The sequence below is a fragment of the Monodon monoceros genome, unplaced genomic scaffold, assembly GCF_005190385.1.
Source record: "Monodon monoceros isolate NGI ecotype Baffin Bay Population unplaced genomic scaffold, NGI_Narwhal_1 Super_Scaffold_6, whole genome shotgun sequence".
Lineage (NCBI taxonomy): Eukaryota > Metazoa > Chordata > Mammalia > Artiodactyla > Monodontidae > Monodon > Monodon monoceros.
The window spans coordinates 650,865-668,192 of record NW_021703783.1 but is presented as its reverse complement, the minus strand read 5'-3'; the positions used below and the strand labels follow the sequence as shown (position 1 = coordinate 668,192).

Genomic DNA, 17,328 nt, shown 5'->3' with positions numbered 1-17,328 from the left:
GAATGTGTAGATACGCTTTAAGTTCAAAATTTCTGATTTTAAAAACAATGCATAATCGTTATAGAAGACTTGAAAATCATTATATAAAATATAGGTAGGAGACTTAAATCACCCATAATCCCACCACTCAGAGATAAAAGCTATTAACTGTTAACATTGTATCCCACCACTCAGGGATAAAAGCTGTTAGCTGTTAACATATTTAGAAATTCCCAAACATGCTCACACGTGTTTTTGTGCCCTGGATTAAGTGGTGGTTTGATTTTTCAGAGGAGGAGATTGAGGTGTAGCTGGACAACAGTAGATGAATGATACTGAATTCAGCAGTTGGTATTATGAAATCTCTATAACTAGCTGCTTACCTGGACGGGTTACCAAAGAAGCTCATGGCGCACCTTCTTTGCCTCAGAAAATTATCAGATTCGGAACCACTTCATTTACATCAAGTGTTCTGTAATTGTTTAACATTCTAGTAGGTTAGACTGGTTATGTTTTGTCCTGATTCGAGAGTGAAGAATGGTGAATTGATCTCCCGAAAGATTTAGTACTGGGACTTCCCTGGTGGTGTAGTGGTTAAGAATCCGCCTGCCAGTGTAGGGGACACAGGTTCGAGCCCTGGGTCTGGGAAGATCCCACATGCTGTGGAGTAACTAAGCCAGGACGCCACCACTGCTGAGCCTGCGCTCTAGAGCCCATGAGCCACAACTACTGAGCCCGCGTGCTGCAGCTACTGAAGCCCACATGCCTAGAGCCCGTGCTCCACAACTAGAGAAGCCACTGCAATGAGAAGCCTGCGCACTGCAACGAAGAGCAGCCCCTGCTCACCACAACTAGAGAAAGCCCGCGTGCAGCAACGAAGACCCAACACAGCCAAAAATAAATAAATAAGTAAATTTATTAGGGGAAAAAAAAAAAGATTTAGTACTAATTTTTTTCCTGCTAGCCAAGTGATCTTTACAGTGAGTAGCTTGTCTTACTTAACCAGAGTAAGGTAAGGGACGATAGACGATCTTCAGTAATCTGGTCTGGAGTTAATCATGGTGGGTGTAGGGTGGGTTGCAGGGGGGAATCCCATCATAAACATTTTGGGCATATTTTCTCTAGAGAAGAAACCAACCATGGGGCTTCCAGGTGGTTCTTTGAAAATGGTCACGTAGAATTACCTGGTTCATATAGTAGCGGCGTGATGAAAATAATGTGATGGTCCTGTCTACTTTTTTTTCTTGAGCTTCCTGCTTTGAGTACAGAATCCTTTGCCTTCCTGGTTGTGGTTGTATGTGGGTTAAGTCCCTCATCAGCATGATGATCTGGGGGCAGTGTCTTTAATTCGGGTTCCTGTTGGTGTTTCCTTGGATCCAGCCTCTTGAATCAAGAGCTCTAGGCATGAATTATTAAACATGAAAATAAGTGATAGAACTTGCTGAGAGTAACTTATTAGTACATCAGGCCTATCAGTGGTCTCTGAGCCTGGGGCCCAAGGATGGGTTATAGGAGACTTTGTGTTGGTGTACGTATGTGTACTTTGTCACTTCCATCAAATTTTGAAAGAGATTCCAACCATACGAAGGTGAAAAGGCCTTAAACTAGATGAAAGATTTAAGTTGGCCTTGAGTAGGGGAACCAGAAGGCTAGTTTCACAACACAAGATGCCCTGGACCAGGAGTTAGGAAACTTTGCCCCTGACTATGTCTGTGACCTTCGGCAGGTCAAACAGCCTAATGAAAAAGGACACTTGTATAGTACTTTGTACATGTTCCAAATGTTATTTTATTCATAGCCATCCTTAACCATCACTGGGAGGTAGGAATTACCTTAATTTTGCAGATGAGGAAATTGGAAGGTTAGAGAGGCTACGTTTCTTGCACAGACTCTCACCTGGATCTCAGGTTCTTTGATACCAAATTCTTTGCTACTGCTGCTACATCGCACTGCTTCTACTTTAATTTTCACCATCTATAAAATGAAGGGCTAGACATAGAAGTAATGGCCAAGATTCCACAGTGCAAATGTACAGTTCTTTGGTTCTTAATAACGTGGGGTTCAGAAGATCCTTTTTAAAACTTCTGCTGGGACTTCCCTGCTGGCGCAGTGGTTAAGAATCCGCCTGCCAGTGCAGGGGATGCAGGTTCGAGCCCTGGTCCGGGAAGATCCCACATGCTGCGGAGCAACAAAGCCCGTGTGTCACAGCTACTGAGCCTGTGCTCTACAGCCCCCAAGCCACAACTACTGAAGCCCGTGTGCCTAGAGCCCGTGCTCTGCAACAAGATAAGCCACCACAATGAGAAGCCCGCACACCGCAATGAAGAGTAGCCCCAGCTCTCTGCAACTAGAGAAAGCCCACGCACAGCAAGGAAGACCCAATGCAGCCAAAAGTAAATAAATAAATAAAATAATTAAAAGAAAAACAAAAACTTCTGCTGAATACAGAGGGACAAGTTCATGATTTCATTTGTTTCTTTCAGCAAATAATTATTGAGCATCCATTATGTGCTAGATGCAGTTTATTAGGTGCTGGAGGTACAGATGTGAACATAACAAAAAAATACCTGCCCTCTTTAGTGGAAGGAGACAGATAATAATAAACAAATTGGCATAGAGAGAGCCAAGTTGAGGGGGTAGGTTGTTGGAATTTAAAATAGGGTGATTAGGTGTGGGTGGCCTCATTGAGAAGATGGCATTTGAGCAGGACTGAAGGAAATAGGGGATTTAAGATTATTTAAAAACTAGTAGTTTGTGGGACTTTCTTGGCGGTCCAGTGGTTAAGACTCTGCGCTTCCACTGCAGGGGGTGCAGGTTCGATCCCTGGTCAGGGAACTAAGATCCCACATGCCGCGCGGCGCTGCCAAAAAAAGAAAAATTAGTATGTCAGAGTAACCTATTGAATGGAAAATACCAGGTGATAAATGTTTTCTAAGACTCAGGGTGTGCCCCTTCTCTGAGGAGGGAAGGCCAAGAACAGGATGGGAATTCCAGAGGGGCAGATCTTGAAACCCTAAAAAGGGGACTGCTCCGTCAGAGTGTCACTCAACCCAAAGTGAACACTAGCTCCTTTTCTGCTTAGACCAGTGTCTTGAAGAGGAAGTCCTCTTCTTCATCTTCACTTGGCTGCATGTGAAGCTTCAAAGCTTCAAACTGGGAGCTTCTCCAGTTGTAGAAAGGGTAATAACCTCTCATCTCTGAAGGACAGACCATGTTAGCACCTGGCTTGCTCTACCACGGAAGTTCAGTTTGGTCTTGCTTAATTTTCTGGAACACAGAGGGGAAGCCTAAAATACGACCTGGCAGCATGGCAGCATTTGGTACCACCGCCTATCTGCCCTTCGATCAGGAGAAGCCGAGTGCTGGATTCTCGTGGTGTGTTGGGCTGGGGGTAAGCATGAGGGGCTCTGGCAGAGTGCTGGGAAACCCGCCAGTGCGCAGGGCGGGTCAGGTGAAAAGTGGGTGTGGACAGAGCCCCGGGGACAGAGGGCACAGCTTCTGACTAGATGGGCTTAGATCTAGTTGATGGGATTGAAAATACTTTCAAAAGGGATCAAGCAGAGAGAGCCAAAAACCTGGACTGTGGGCCCACCTGTGTCATTAACTGGAGCTGTGATCTTAGGCAGATCACTTGGTTTCAGATGCCCCAATCTATAAAAAGGCAATTGTGGACTAGGTGATTGCTAGGTTTTTCCTCTGTCCAGCGTGCCTACGATTTCCTTCGGATGTTTCTCAGCATGCAGGGCACAGGTATCTGATCCAGAAAGTTACCGACCTCCCTGGTTAGGACCAAAGTTATGAGCTGTGTTGGGGTCCGTGTCTTACAAATTAATTTTGTACCAAACTAAAGCTGCAAATCCATACTTGATGTGTTTGTGGGTTATATGAATTTGTTTTTCTGTGGAGATCTTGTCTGCATATACATTACTTTGAGGGTAGCTTAATTGATGTTTTCACTGTCTTCGAGGTCCTCAAACTAAGATTTTGTATTTTGAGATTATGAGGAACTCATAAAGGAGGATGAAGGTCTTGAATTCTGTTCTTTTCAGTTCGCTTCTGTTTGTTCACTTAAATTGAACAGCATTCACACTTACAACTTTGAGTGGAGACCGGTTGAAGGTTCTGGCCTGGGGCTTGCCTCTCATTTGACGGTGAAACTTTGCAGATATCTGTTCTCCGCTTCCCTGTATTTTCCTGTTTCATTGGACTCTTTCTTGGATCCTTTCATCATGTCTTCTCTACAGGAGCCTCTAACAAATACTAGCTTATACCAGAAAACTCGGGAAGGTTTTTTACCGTAGTTCTTAGATCGAGACAGGAGTAGTTGGATGGTGGTACCAAGCTCAGGATTCTCCCAACCTCGCGCTGTGACATTCGGGGCCGGACTACAGCCGCGTGAGTGGTGGGGCCGCGTGCAGCCAAGGACGTGGTGCCTCCCAGAGTCCGCCCTCCGCGGTCACACGAAGAACCCCGGGCCCTGAGGCGGGCGGGGGCCCCTCCCTACAGGGAGTCCCCGTCCTGGGTGCGAACCTGTGATGTTTTTATGTGTAGGGTTGAAAGGAGTTAGCTGTGCTTGGTGTGCCGTCATCAGCAACTGCATGTCAGAAATCTGGGAAACAGATGCTTTGTTAATTCTTTTCTTGGAGTCGTTTAGGGGAAGAGGATTGGTTGGGGGGGTTGTTGCGGAGAGGGCGCTGCGACTCCTGAGGGACGAAGCGGGGACCTCCCTCGGGCCTCCCAGGACCGGAGACGGCAGCGGGAGGGGGGCTAGCGTGCGTGCGTGTGCGCGCCCGCCTGCCTGCCGGGACGCAGCCCCTCAGGCTGTAAGAGGTGTGTAACTGTTCCGCGGGGCGCTCGCCTTCCCGTGGGGTCTCCGCTCATGCGGCACCGCGCGCGCGTCGTGGGTGCATATGCGGCTTCGTTTTGGTCAGGAGCGAAGGTTGCGTGGTGGCGGCCCGAGCCGTGTGCAGGACACGCTGCGGGCTCGCGGGCGCCCAGGAGTCCCGGCGGCCGGCGGTGTGGGGTCTGGCCCCTACGCCACCTTGCCCGGTAGTGACTCCGTGACGCAGGTTATCCACACTCCCGTGGGAAACGGGGTGCGGCTTATGTAGAAATGTACGGAAAGTTTCGTGTCCTGATCTCGCGTGGACTGGAAGATGGGCATTTGGCTGGTCCAGGCACATGGTCGTGTTCTGGTACGTCTCACACTGTCATGGTCACTTCAGGTTTGGCCCCCGGCCGAGCCGCTACGGCTTTCAGCGCGTGGCTTGGCTGCATGAGTGTGGCCCCTGGACTGAACGTGTGAATGGTGTCACCACAGACTGTGCCTCCTTCTTTGCCCCCCATGACCCCCCAAGTTAAGTGAAAACAGAGGCAGCGGTGGAGCCACGGTTACTCTAAACTCTTCATGTTTTTAATGCTGAACCTTCAAATCAACTCCTGTTAATAATTGCCGAGAATGGAGTAAGTTCTTACAGCTGAGAGTGGTGTGATTGGTCAGCTGGAGCGGAGAGTGTTTTCTCCAGGCCAGTTGCTTTTAATAAACACCCCTCCCTGAGTCGTCATTGTTTCAGCAGCAGTGCACTGAGGACGGTGATTTGCTTGACAGAAAGTGTGTTAAATTAGCAGACCTACTTCTTTAGCAGATCTTTTCTCACCCCCATTCCCATTGTGTTTCTTCTGTTTCTCTGAAGGTTGTGTTTGCAGAGTCTTTTAGGTGTGGGAGACAATTTTTATAATCGGTGTCCTGGAGTTCTTTGCTTAGGGGACACTGTTATATAGGGGGAAGGTGACTTAGAGAAATTTCACTTGTGCCATAATTAAGGGATTTAATTTTTTTCACTCTTAGGCTGGTAGGATTTGGGTTAGTATCCCACACGTTGTTAGAACGTTCCCCTCCCGGTCCCCAACATCCGGTAAGGGAGGCTGGATGCCTGCTTTAACAACATAATGGAAAACGTGTCTCTCAGAAACAATGTCGAGGATGCCTGTGTCCTTATACCACTAGAGTTTCATCACTTTTGGTGATGGAGCCCTCTTCATTATCTATAACTCTACTTGGATTTCTGTACTATGCAAGCCTTCAAAGTGATAGTGGAATTACAAACAAAAGGGGAATCTAGACTCCCAGTCTCCCTTCTGTCTGTTATTGTCATCTTATTAACATTAACGGCCCTAGAATAATTGCAGAGGTATGGGACCAGGTGGCTCTTCTGCTGCCCTGGGGAATTAGAGTATGTTGTGAGGGAGGAAAGGGTGAATGGCTGGGTGGCAGCGATGGCTGCAGGAGCTCAGAGGCCACAGGGCTCATGAGTGACGTGCTTCTTGTGGAAGGCAGGGCTGGGGGGGGGAGGTCACAGTGAGTAAGCGCATTGCAATCAGAGTTCTCTCATTTGGAGGGCTAGTGAAAAATGAGGTTGACAGACAGGAGGTGAGACGCTGCAGCAAGCCTGGAATGCCAGGCCCACTCGTGTTAATCTTTTTTTTTTTTTTTTCCCCGGTATGCGGGCCTCTCACTGTTGTGGCCTCTCCTGTTGCGGAGCACAGGCTCCGGATGCGCAGGCTCAGCGGCCGTGGCTCGCGGGCCCAGCCACTCCGCGGCATGTGGGATCTTCCCGGACCGGGGCAGGAACCCGCGTCCCCTGCGTCGGCAGGCGGACTCTCAACCACTGCGCCACCAGGGAAGCCCCCGTGTTAATCTTTTTTATTCAGGCAGTGAAGTTTTGGGCAAGAATGACAACAAAGTTTTAGACTAAGAATGTCCTGGGTATTAAATGTTTTAGATTAAGTCTGGTATTGGTAACTGGGCTTAACTCTAGGAGTGGAGTGGTTGTGAAATGCTGCAGGTAGCGGTAACAGGAAGGGACCTTCGTCACTGGCTTTGAATAGTGCGACTAGGTGACTGACAGTGTTGGGTGCATAGAGAGGGTGGTATCTGGTAAGGATGTTTTTGGCTGCAAGTAATGGAATGCTGTACTCACAGTGACTTAAAAAACTCTGTGGACTGTCCTATAACACATGGTCTGGAGGATCCTGGCAGGTATGCTGCTCAGTGACAATGTCCTTAAGCGCTCAGGCAGTGGTCTGCGAGTGGTTACAGGATGGTTTGCATAGCTCCAAGGTCTGCATTGCTGAGTGATGCAGGGAAGTACAGGAAAATTACAATTGAAAATCAATTGTATGTTGAGTTGGTGATTTGAAGAGGCTGGAGATGACTTCAGAGAAGGCTGTTGGGAAAAGGAAGAGGGAAAGGCTAAAACTACATTGTCCTGGAATGAGAGACGAAAAGAGCTCTCTAGGATGCTTAAGAGAATGGTGGAAAAGAATGAACTTTTTAAAAAAAAATTATTTTATTTATTTTGGCTGTATTGGGTCTTCATTGCCACACGCGGGCTTTTCTCTGGTTGCGGTGGGCTGGGGCTACTCATCGTTGTGGTGTGCAGGCTTCTCATTGCGGTGGCTTCTGTTGTTGTGGAGCATGGGCTCTAGGCGCGTGGGCTTCAGTAGTTGTGGCACACGGGCTCAGTAGTTGTGGCTCATGGGCTCAAGAGTGCAGGCTCAGTAGTTGTGCCACACGGGCTTAGTTGGTCCGGGGCATGTGTGATCTTCCTAGACCAGGACTTGAACCCGTGTCTCCTGCATTGGCAGGCGGATTCTTAACCACTGAGCCACCAGGGAAGCCCAAGAATGAACTTTTTAGAAAAACTTTTTCACGAGTAATATGTAATATTATAAAAAGAAACCCCAGTTCCTCCTAGGTTAATGTTTTAGTGCTGTACTGAAGAGGTCAATTGTAGGACAGCCTATCCCCTGCTTTTTTTTTTTTTTTTAAGACAATCTCAAATGTTTATTGCCTTCATAACAAAACAAAATATGAAGCTCAGAACTGGATCACTTGGCCCTTTCTCTTCTTATCTCCTCCCAGCTCAAAATGCTTGCATCTCTTAATAGCCAGCATTCTCTTAGATCTGCAGTTCGGCTCAACACATTCAAGCCTCAGCACAATCTTCTTTGTAGTTTTAGCCTTTTTCCGGAAAATTGGCTTAGTCTGCCCACCATAGCCACTCTGCTTCCTGTCATAACGCCGCTTTCCCTGGGCATACAGAGAATCCTTGCCTTTCTTGTACTGTGTCACTTTGTGGGGTTGGTGCTTGCCACACTTCTTACAGAAAGTCCGGCGGGTTTTAGGAACGTTCACCATGTTTGCGAGAGCGCTATCGGCACGGAAAGCCTGTCCCCTGCTTTTTAAAGAAGAGTCAGCTTGTTTCCAAATTCTCCTCCCTGTCTTATACTAGCAGTCCTCTTCACTCTTCTATCCCCTTCTGATTGTTGGGAGTGGGGTGGTAGTGACACCACTAGGATTGCCAGTTGCTCCTTATTTTAGCTTCCTGTATAGGAAAATGAAACTGAAAATCTGGGCCCAGAAATGTACCCCTTTTATCATTAGAATTTTAGATTTACTTTTGCTTACCTATTGATTGTTTGGAATTCTTCAGTTTTTAGTTTTTCTCTGTTAAGTATTTAATGATTTGTATGACTACTACTTAGTGGGACTCATTCTTCCATAATGGGAGTTGATGTACAAATAAGATAGTCACGTATCAATGTGATGCTTCATTCTAATCACAGTTCCCCACACCTGGGGAAGTGACAGCTCAACAGAAAGGAGTAGTTCTTCTGTTTATTTGTTTGTCTTATCTGCCACCTAGCTCTACAAAAATTTTTGGAGGTTATCTGGCTGCTCTACCTGCCCTTTGCTCCTTTTCCCTCCTCCCGGCTGAAGTAAGTCTATATCCTGGCTGGTAATCTGACACATCTTGCAAGAAAAGATGAACTGGATCAATCAAATTCCCATTCTTGGGATTGTAACCTAGGAAATACGAGGGTTATCAAGTTAGTGTGGAAAAGCAGTTAAAAGGTCACAGTGAGGGCTTCCCTGGTGGCACAGTGGTTGAGAGTCTGCCTGCTGATGCAGGGGACACGGGTTCGTGCCCCGGTCTGGGAAGATCCCACATGCCGCGGAGCGGCTGAGCCCATGAGCCATGGCCGCTGAGCCTGCGCGTCCGGAGCCTGTGCTCCGCAACAGGAGAGGCCACAACAGTGAGAGGCCCGCGTACCGCAAAAAAAAAAAAAAAAGGTCACAGTGAGAAGCCTCGATGCAAACCAAATTCTTGCATGTGAAGGAGCAGAAACTGGAGAGAGACCCAGCATTAGGGGAATTAATAGGAAGGCTCCAGCCCCAGCACATTGGTGTCCATCCTGCAGGAACCCCCAAGCATCGGAGGGACTCTGTACTCCTTGCCCCCTCCCTTTTCTCCATGTGTGTGTATTAAATATTTTATAAACGTAGGCTCATACTTTTACGTAGACTTCTGAATCCTGTTTTATTCAGTTAACAATATTACATGACACAGGATGCCCTTTCATAGCATACGTTATGACTTTAATAGCTGTGGAGCGTTCATGCTCTGATTTATTTAACCAATCCTCAGTGGAGCATTGAGGTTATTTTTAGTTGTTTACTATCATAACAGCCATGAACAGAAAGATTGTTTTCTTCCCAAGATAGAATTAGTGTTTTTGTTCATTAGACTTCTCTTATTACCCTCTATATTTGAAGTCTTAAGTTTTGAATTTTCTTCATAGTCAATTTTTATCTTGCATTTCATGACAAAAGCTAACATGAATTTGGTGCCCACTGTGGGCACTCCAGGCACTGCTTGGTGTTTCTCATGCATCCACCTATCCTTTTTTAAAATTGAGATACAATTGACATACAACATTAGTTTCAGGTGAACAGTATAATGATTCCATATTTGCATATGTTAAGAACTGATCACCACAGCAAGTCTAGTTAACATCCCACACTGCACATAGCTACAAATTTCTTTTCTTGTGATGAGAACTTTTTAAGATCTACTCTCAGCACCTTTTGCTTGTACAGTACAGTGTTGTTAACCATGGTCACCATGCTGTACATTACATCGCCACGACTTACTTGTTTTATAAATGGAGGCTTGTGCCTGTTTACCCCCTTTACCCATTACACCCACCCCTGCTTCTGGGAACCACTGGTCTGTTCCCTGACAGTAAGTTGCAGACATGATACCCCTTACTCCTAAACACTTCTGTGTTTTTATGCCTTAAAAACACAGACATTTTCTTACATAACCATAGTACAATTATCAAAATCAGGGAATTAATACTGAATAAAATTTCTAGATAATAGTATATCATATTGTCAACTGACCCCAAAATATTAATGTATAATTTATATATTTTTATGATTTTAAATACAGTATTATTTTAGAAATTATTTTGCTGGCTAGGGTTTTCAATCTAGGATCATGTGTTGCATTTAACTATTGGGTCTCTTTCGGCTCCCTTAGCCTAGAGTGGTTTTTTAGTTTTTGTCTTTCATAACCTTGACCTTTTGGAATTGAGACTGTCCCTCAATTTGGGTTTGTTGTATGCACTCTCATGATGAGATTCAGGTTCTGTGTTTTGGCAGGTGTACTAAAGAAGTGGTGTGTCCTTAGGGCATCATATCAGGAGTCACGTGATGTCACTTGGTCCCATGGTGATGGTTATTATTAACTTTCATTGCTTGGTTTGAGGTGGTGTCTGCCAGCTCTCTCCTCTGTGAAGTTACTGTTTTTCTCTTATAATTAGTGCATACCTGGTGGGGAGAGGCTGTGTAAACATCCTGTTTCTCATCAACATTTCACCCATTTTAATCCTTGCATGCTGCTTTGCCTGAGTCAATCAGTACATCATAGTTGCCAAATAGTTATTTTCAAATTACATCATTCTTTTTACATTTAGAAGTTGGCATTCATAGTTTTCATTCACAGATTTTAAGTGTTTGATTCAAAACTGTGTCTGATAAGAGTATAATTTTATAAATTTTTTTTCTTGGAAATTTCATCTAAGTGAATAAGCATTTGATATAGTAATTTTCACAAAGTGAAATAATTTTTTAAAGCTTCAGATCTTATTTTTTCTTTATACTTTGAGAAGTTTCAAACATACAGTGAAGTTTGAAGACAAATAGAGGTGAGCCCTGCATACCTTTACTTTAGATTCACCGGTTGGTAACATTTTACCACATTAGCTTTATGTTTTCTTTACTTTTAAATTTTGATTTATTTACTTATTTTTAATTAATTTATTTTTGGCTGTGTTGGGGCTTCGTTGCTGCGCGCGGGCTTTCTCTAGTTGTGGTGAGCTGGGGCTACTCTTCGTTGTGGTGTGTGGGCTGCTCATTGCGGTGGCTTCTCTTGTTGCAGAGCACGGGCTCTAGGTGCGCGGGCTTCAGTAGTTGTGGCCCACGGGCTCTAGAGCACAGGCTCAGTGGTTGTGGCGCACGGGCTTAGTTGCTCCACAGCACGTGGGATCTTCCCGGACCAGGGCTCGAACCCGTGTCCCCTGCATTGGCAGGCGGACTCTCAACCACTGCACCACCAGGGAAGTCCCTTTTTTGTTGAACCATTAGACAGTAAGTTGGCAATGTGATGTTACTTCCCTCCCCCCCAAAATACTTTGCCATGTGCTTCATAAAAATAGGGACACTCTCCCACATGACCACATCAGCATGTTCACATTTAAGAAAATTAACAATAATTTTGTAATAACATCCATATCCAGGCATCCTCACCTGTCCCCACAGTGACTTTTAGAGATGTTGTCCCTCACCTCTATCCCGGATCACACATTTGTTTGGTTGTTAGGGGGTTAGTTTTTTTTTTAAATTTTTCATTCATTCATTTTTGACTGCGTTGGGTCTTGGTCGCTGCGCGCGGGCTTCCTCTAGTTGGGGTGAGTGGGGACTACTCTTCGTTGCAGTGCACGGGCTTCTTATTACAGTGGCTTCTCTTGTTGCCGAGCGCGGGCTCTAGGCGCGTGGGCTTCAGTAGTTGTGGCACGCAGCCTCAGTAGTTGAGGCTCGCGGGCTCTAGAGTGCAGGCTCAGTAGTTGGGGCGCACAGGCTTAGTTGCTCCGTGGCATGTGGGATCTTCCCGGACCGGGTTCGAACCCGTGTCCCCTGCATTGGCAGGTGGATTCTTAACCACTGCACAAGGAGGGAAGTCCCAGGCGGATAGTTTTTAAGCAGGTTGAAGCCAACCCATTTATCCTAGTAATAAGGAAAAATTGGTAAAATGATTTAAATTTCAAGCTGCAAGTGTATTAGGTGAAATAATAAGGAAAAAAGAGAGTTCGTTGGAATAATACTGGCTCCAGTCCAGGCTGTGCTTAAGGTGTGGGCAAGCTGCCTCTCTGAGCCTCAGCTTCTTCGTTGGCAAGTTACTGGCTTATTCCATAGGATTATGCTGAGATTCAAATGAGCTGAGGCATAGGAGGGCCTGGCACACACAGATTTCTACACCTGGTAACTATTATCATTAAGTTTTTTTTCTCCTTTTAGTTTTTTTTTTTTTTTGCCAGACATGTGGGATCTTCTCCTACCAGGGCTCAACCTGTGCCACCTGCAGTGGAAACGTGGAGTCTTAACCACTGGACCACTAGGAAGTTCTCATTAGATTTTGAATTATGATAATGTTTTAACAGGATCATTTGGAAGAAAGGAATTAAATAATAAAGATATGTTAGTGAGATTGCTCATTTACTTATTTTGAAGTCAAAAGGCAATAAAATTGTAAAAAGAAAATCAGTCACATGCTTACGGGGATTAAAGTGATTGCTGAGTACAGGTTTTTAATAGCTTTATAGAGACATAATTCATATTCCATACAATTCACCCACTTAGAGTATAATTTTGGTTTTAGTGTATTCATAGATGGGTACAGCCATCACCACAGTCAATTTTAGAACATTTTCAGTACCTCAGAAAGAACCCATACCCTTTGCTGTTACCACCTCTATTTCCCATCTCCCTCCCCAGCCACGAGCAACCACTAATCTACTTTCTGTTTCTATAGATACCCTCTTCTGAGTTTTCATAATGAATGGGATCATACAGTATAGGGTCTTCTGTGACTGGCTTTTTTCACTCAGCATCATTTTTTCAAGGCTCATCCATGTTGTAGATCAGTGCTTCATTCCTTTTCATAGCTGAATGATAACATCCCATTGCATGGATATGTGGTGCTGTGTTTACCTGTTGATGGATATTTAGGTTGTTTCCACCTTTGGCTTTATGAACAGTGCTGCTGTGAACATTGGTGTACTTTTTTGTGTGTGGACACGTTTTCAGTTCACTTGGGTATATACCCAGGAGTGGAGTTGCTGGGTCATATGGTAACTGTGTTTAATCATTTGAGAAACTGCCTGTTTACCAAAGAGGCTGTACCATTTTCTGTTTCTACCAGCAGTATATGAGGGTTCCAGTTTCTCCACATTCTTGTTATCTGACTCCTTGAGTCTAGCCATCTGGTTAGTGTGAAGTAGTATCTCGATGTGGTCTTGATGTGCATCTCCCTGATGACTAATGGTGCTGAGAGTCTTTTCATTTGCTTATTGGCCATTTATGTATCTTTCTTGGAGAAATACGTATTCAGATTCTTTGCCCATCTTAAAATTGGGCTGTCTTCTTATTGTGGAGTTATCAGAGTTCTTTATATATCCTAGACATAAGTCCCTTATCAGATATATGATCTGCAAATATTTTCTCCCATTCTGTGGGTCGTCTTTACTTTCTTAATGGTGTCCTTTGAAGAACAAAGTTGGTTTTTTTTTTTCCCCAAAATTTTTTCAATTTTTCTTTTTGGCCGCGCCACATGGCTTGCAGGATCTTAGTTCCCCAACCAGGGGTTGAACCCAGGCCCCGGCAGTGAAAGCGCCGGTCCTAACCACTGGGCTGCCAGGGAATTCCCTGAAGAACAAAAGCTTTAAATTGATCTATTTTTTCTTTTGTTGCTCATGCTTTTGATGTCATATCTAAGCATCCTTTGCTAAATCCAAGGTCATGAAGATTATACCCCATGTTTTCTTCTGAGAGTTTTATAACATGTAGCATAGTTTTATAGTATTTTGGTCTTTGATCCACTTTGCATTAATTTTTACTTATGACGTGAGGTAAGGGTTCAACTTCATTCTTTCTCAGGTGGCTGTCCAGCTGCCCCAGCACCATTTGTTGAAAAGACTGTCCTTTCCCCATCAAAGTGTCTTGGCACCCTTGTCAAACATCAGTTGACCATGGATATATATATAGGTTTATTTCTAGACCCTGAATTCTGTTTCACTGATCTATACGTCTGTCCTTGTGCGAGTACTAACACTGTCTTGATTAATGATGGTTTGTAGTGAGTGTTGAAATTCAGGAGTGTGGGTCCTCTGTTCCTTTTCAGGATTGTTTTGGCTACACCAGGTCCCTTTAGAATCGGCTTGTCAATTTCTGTGAAGATAGCAGCTGGGATTTTGATAAGGATTTGGTTGAATCTGTTGATCAGTGTAGGGGGTATTGCCATTTTAACAATAAGTCTTCTAATCCATGAACATGGGGTGTTTTCCCATTTTTAATTTCTTTGAACAATGTTTTACAATTTTCTGAGTGTAAGTTTTTGTGCTTTTGTTAAATATATTCTGAAATATTTTCTTTTTGATGGTATTTGTGAGTGGAATTGTTTTTCATTTTCAGATTGTTCATTAACATGGTGTTTTTAAATCAATTTTATTAATTCTAATTTAAATACAGTAAAGTTGCACCTTTTTTAAATGTGTAGTTTGAGTTTTGACCAACGCATGCACCCTTGTAACAACCACTACTCCAATCAAGATATAGAACATTTTGTGGGGGGAGGTGCTTCCCTGGTGGCGCAGTGGTTAAGAATCCTCCTGCCAATGCAGGGGACACAGGTTCGAGCCCTGGTCCGGGAAGATCCCACATGCCGCGGAGCAACTAAGCCTGTATGTCACAACTACTGAGCCTGCGCTCTAGAGCCCTCGAGCCACAACTACTGAAGCCTGCGCACCTAGAGCCTGTGCTCCGTAGCAAGAGAAGTTAACACAATGAGAAGCCCGTACACCGCAACAAAGAGTAGCTCCAGCTCGCAGCAACTAGAGAAAGCCCGCGCGCAGCAACGAAGACCCAATGCAGCCAAAAATAAATAAATCTATTAAAAAAAAAAAAAACCACAAACATTTTGGGGGAGTTCCCTGGTGGTCCAGTGGTTAGGACTCTGTGCTTTCACTGCCGAGGGCGTGCGTTCAGGTTCCATCCCTGGTCAGGGAATAAGATCCCGCAAGCTGTGCAGCACAGCCAAAAATAAATTAAAAAAAAAAAAAGTATGGAACATTTGTGTCCCCGCCAAATTTTCTTTGTGTCTTGTGGCAGTTGACTCCCACTTTGGTCTCAGTCACTGGTCTGCTTTCTGTGACTGTAGATTAGTTGGCCATTTCTAAAATTTCACATAAATAATCTTACAGTCTGTGTTCCTTTGTATCTGGCTTCTTTCAGTCAGCATGATTTTAAGATGCATCCATATAGTTGTGTCTCAGTGGTTAATCTTTTCACTGCTAAATAGTATTCCATAGTATGGCTGTACTGCAGGTTATCCAATTTCCTGTTGTTCTCCTATTGATGGACATTTGGGTTGTTTCCAGGTTTGGCAACTGAATATAAGTGCTGAGTATATTCACATATACATATATCACAGGTGTTTGTGTGGTTATTTGTTCTCAGTTCTCTTGAGTAAATATGTAGCTGTGAATTGCTGGGTTGTATGTAAGTGTATATTTAACTTTATAAGAACCTGCCAAATTGTTTTCCAAACAAATTTCCTTTTAAATTATTTTAATTGATGTATAATTTATATATATGAACACCCTCATGTTTGGTGTACATTTCTGTGGCTTTTTACAGTTGTATAACCACTACCCCAATCAAGGTATAGAACAGCTTCATCCCGCAAGAAATTTTCCTTATGCCACTTGGTAATTGACCATTTCCTCTAGGAAATGCAGTCATTTACGCTGTCGTATAAGTGGAATCGTACAGTATGTAGCCCTTTGAGTTTGGTGTCTTTTACTTGGCAGAGTGCATTTGAGGCTAGTCCCTGTTGTGGCATGTGTCAGCGCTTCATTCCTTTTATTGCCAAATAATATTCCAGTGTTGGGGCAAACCAGTTTGTTTATCCATTCACCAGTAGAAGAACGTTTGAGCTGTTTCTGGTTCAGGTGATCACACATAAAGTTGCCTAAGTATTCACACACAGCTGTTAGCCTGAATACCTAGGAGTAGGGTTGTTGAGTCCTGGTAAATACGCGGTTCACTTTGGAGAGCAGTTTGGCAGTTTCTGGTGTTTCCCCCAGCAGTGTGTGAGCCTCTCAGTTCCTCTGCATCCAGTGTTTGTTACTGTCAGTGTTGTTTTGAAAGCTGTTCTAATAGGTGTGCACTGCTATCTCATTGTGTTTTGAATTTACATTTATCTCATGACTAATTGTACTGAGAGTTTTTCCATGTGCTTATTTGCCATCCCTAATACTTTGGAGAAGTATCTTTTAAAATCTCTTGCCCATTTGAAAACTTGAGTTGTTTTCTTAATATTGAGTTTTGAGAGTTCTTCATTTATTTGCAATAGAAGTTCTTTATAAGATACACACTGGGAAAATATTTTCTCCTATTCTGGGGCTTGTCTTTTTTTAACAGTGTATCTCGCTCTCTCTTTTTTTTTTTGGCCGCACCTTGTGGCTTGCGGGATCTCAGTTCCCTGACCAGGGATTAAACGTGGGCCACAGCTGTGAAGGCCCGGAATCCTAACCACTAGGCCACCAGGGAATCCTCCAAAAGTGTCTCTTGAATGGCAGAACATTTTAAATTTGAGAAGTCCAAATTTATCCAGTTTTTCTTTTTTGGATCATGCTTTTGGCATCATATTTAAGAAATCATAGCCTAACCTAAGATCACCAAGAATTTCTTCTGTGTTTTCTTCTAGAGGTTTTATAGTTGCTTTTTGCATGTTTTGTTGATAGTGTATGAGAAGTATTTTTATTGCTCTTCATTTAATTTCTAAGAAGTAAGTGGTATTTCTCTATTTGCATGGAACTGTTTTGTCTGGGACAGTCTAGAGGACTAATCCTTAGAAGTAAAGTTCTGATTTCTTTTTCCAGCTTAATTCTGGAGCATAGAGAATCATTCTGTGTTGGAAAAGACAAATCTTCCTTCTAGGTTGTTGAAAGGGGATTTTCCTCAAAAGTTGGCTGCAGTGGTGCTGCAGAAGCATTGGCATTGTGTGTGTTAGCTTTTCCTCTGAAGGAAGGAATTTGATGATGAAAATAAAGAGTAGTTTATTGAAATAGTTGGTACAAGATAATTTACAAAGCAGAAACAATCAGTTTGCTTATTTTACAGTCGCTTCCTCCAGTACTTAATGATTAATGGGATAAAAAGTT

General features: G+C 43.9%; 2 protein-coding genes across 3 annotated transcripts in view; one reads left to right on the top strand and one right to left on the bottom strand.

Moving 5' to 3' along the window:
* Positions 1–17,328, top strand: part of LOC114885280 (cat eye syndrome critical region protein 2) — a 158,425-nt gene that overhangs the window by 865 nt on the left and 140,232 nt on the right. The gene's annotated exons all lie outside the window — the stretch shown is intronic.
* LOC114885282 (60S ribosomal protein L36a) lies at positions 7,793–8,203 on the bottom strand. Its single transcript, XM_029204939.1, has one exon. It carries the CDS (start codon positions 8,177–8,179, stop codon positions 7,859–7,861), a length of 321 nt encoding a protein of 106 aa, XP_029060772.1. The 5' UTR covers positions 8,180–8,203; the 3' UTR covers positions 7,793–7,858.

What these genes read in the sequence shown, in the direction of transcription:
- LOC114885282 (XM_029204939.1), bottom strand. Translation starts at nt 8,179, where the DNA reads ATGGTGAACGTTCCTAAAACCCGCCGGACTTTCTGTAAGAAGTGTGGC.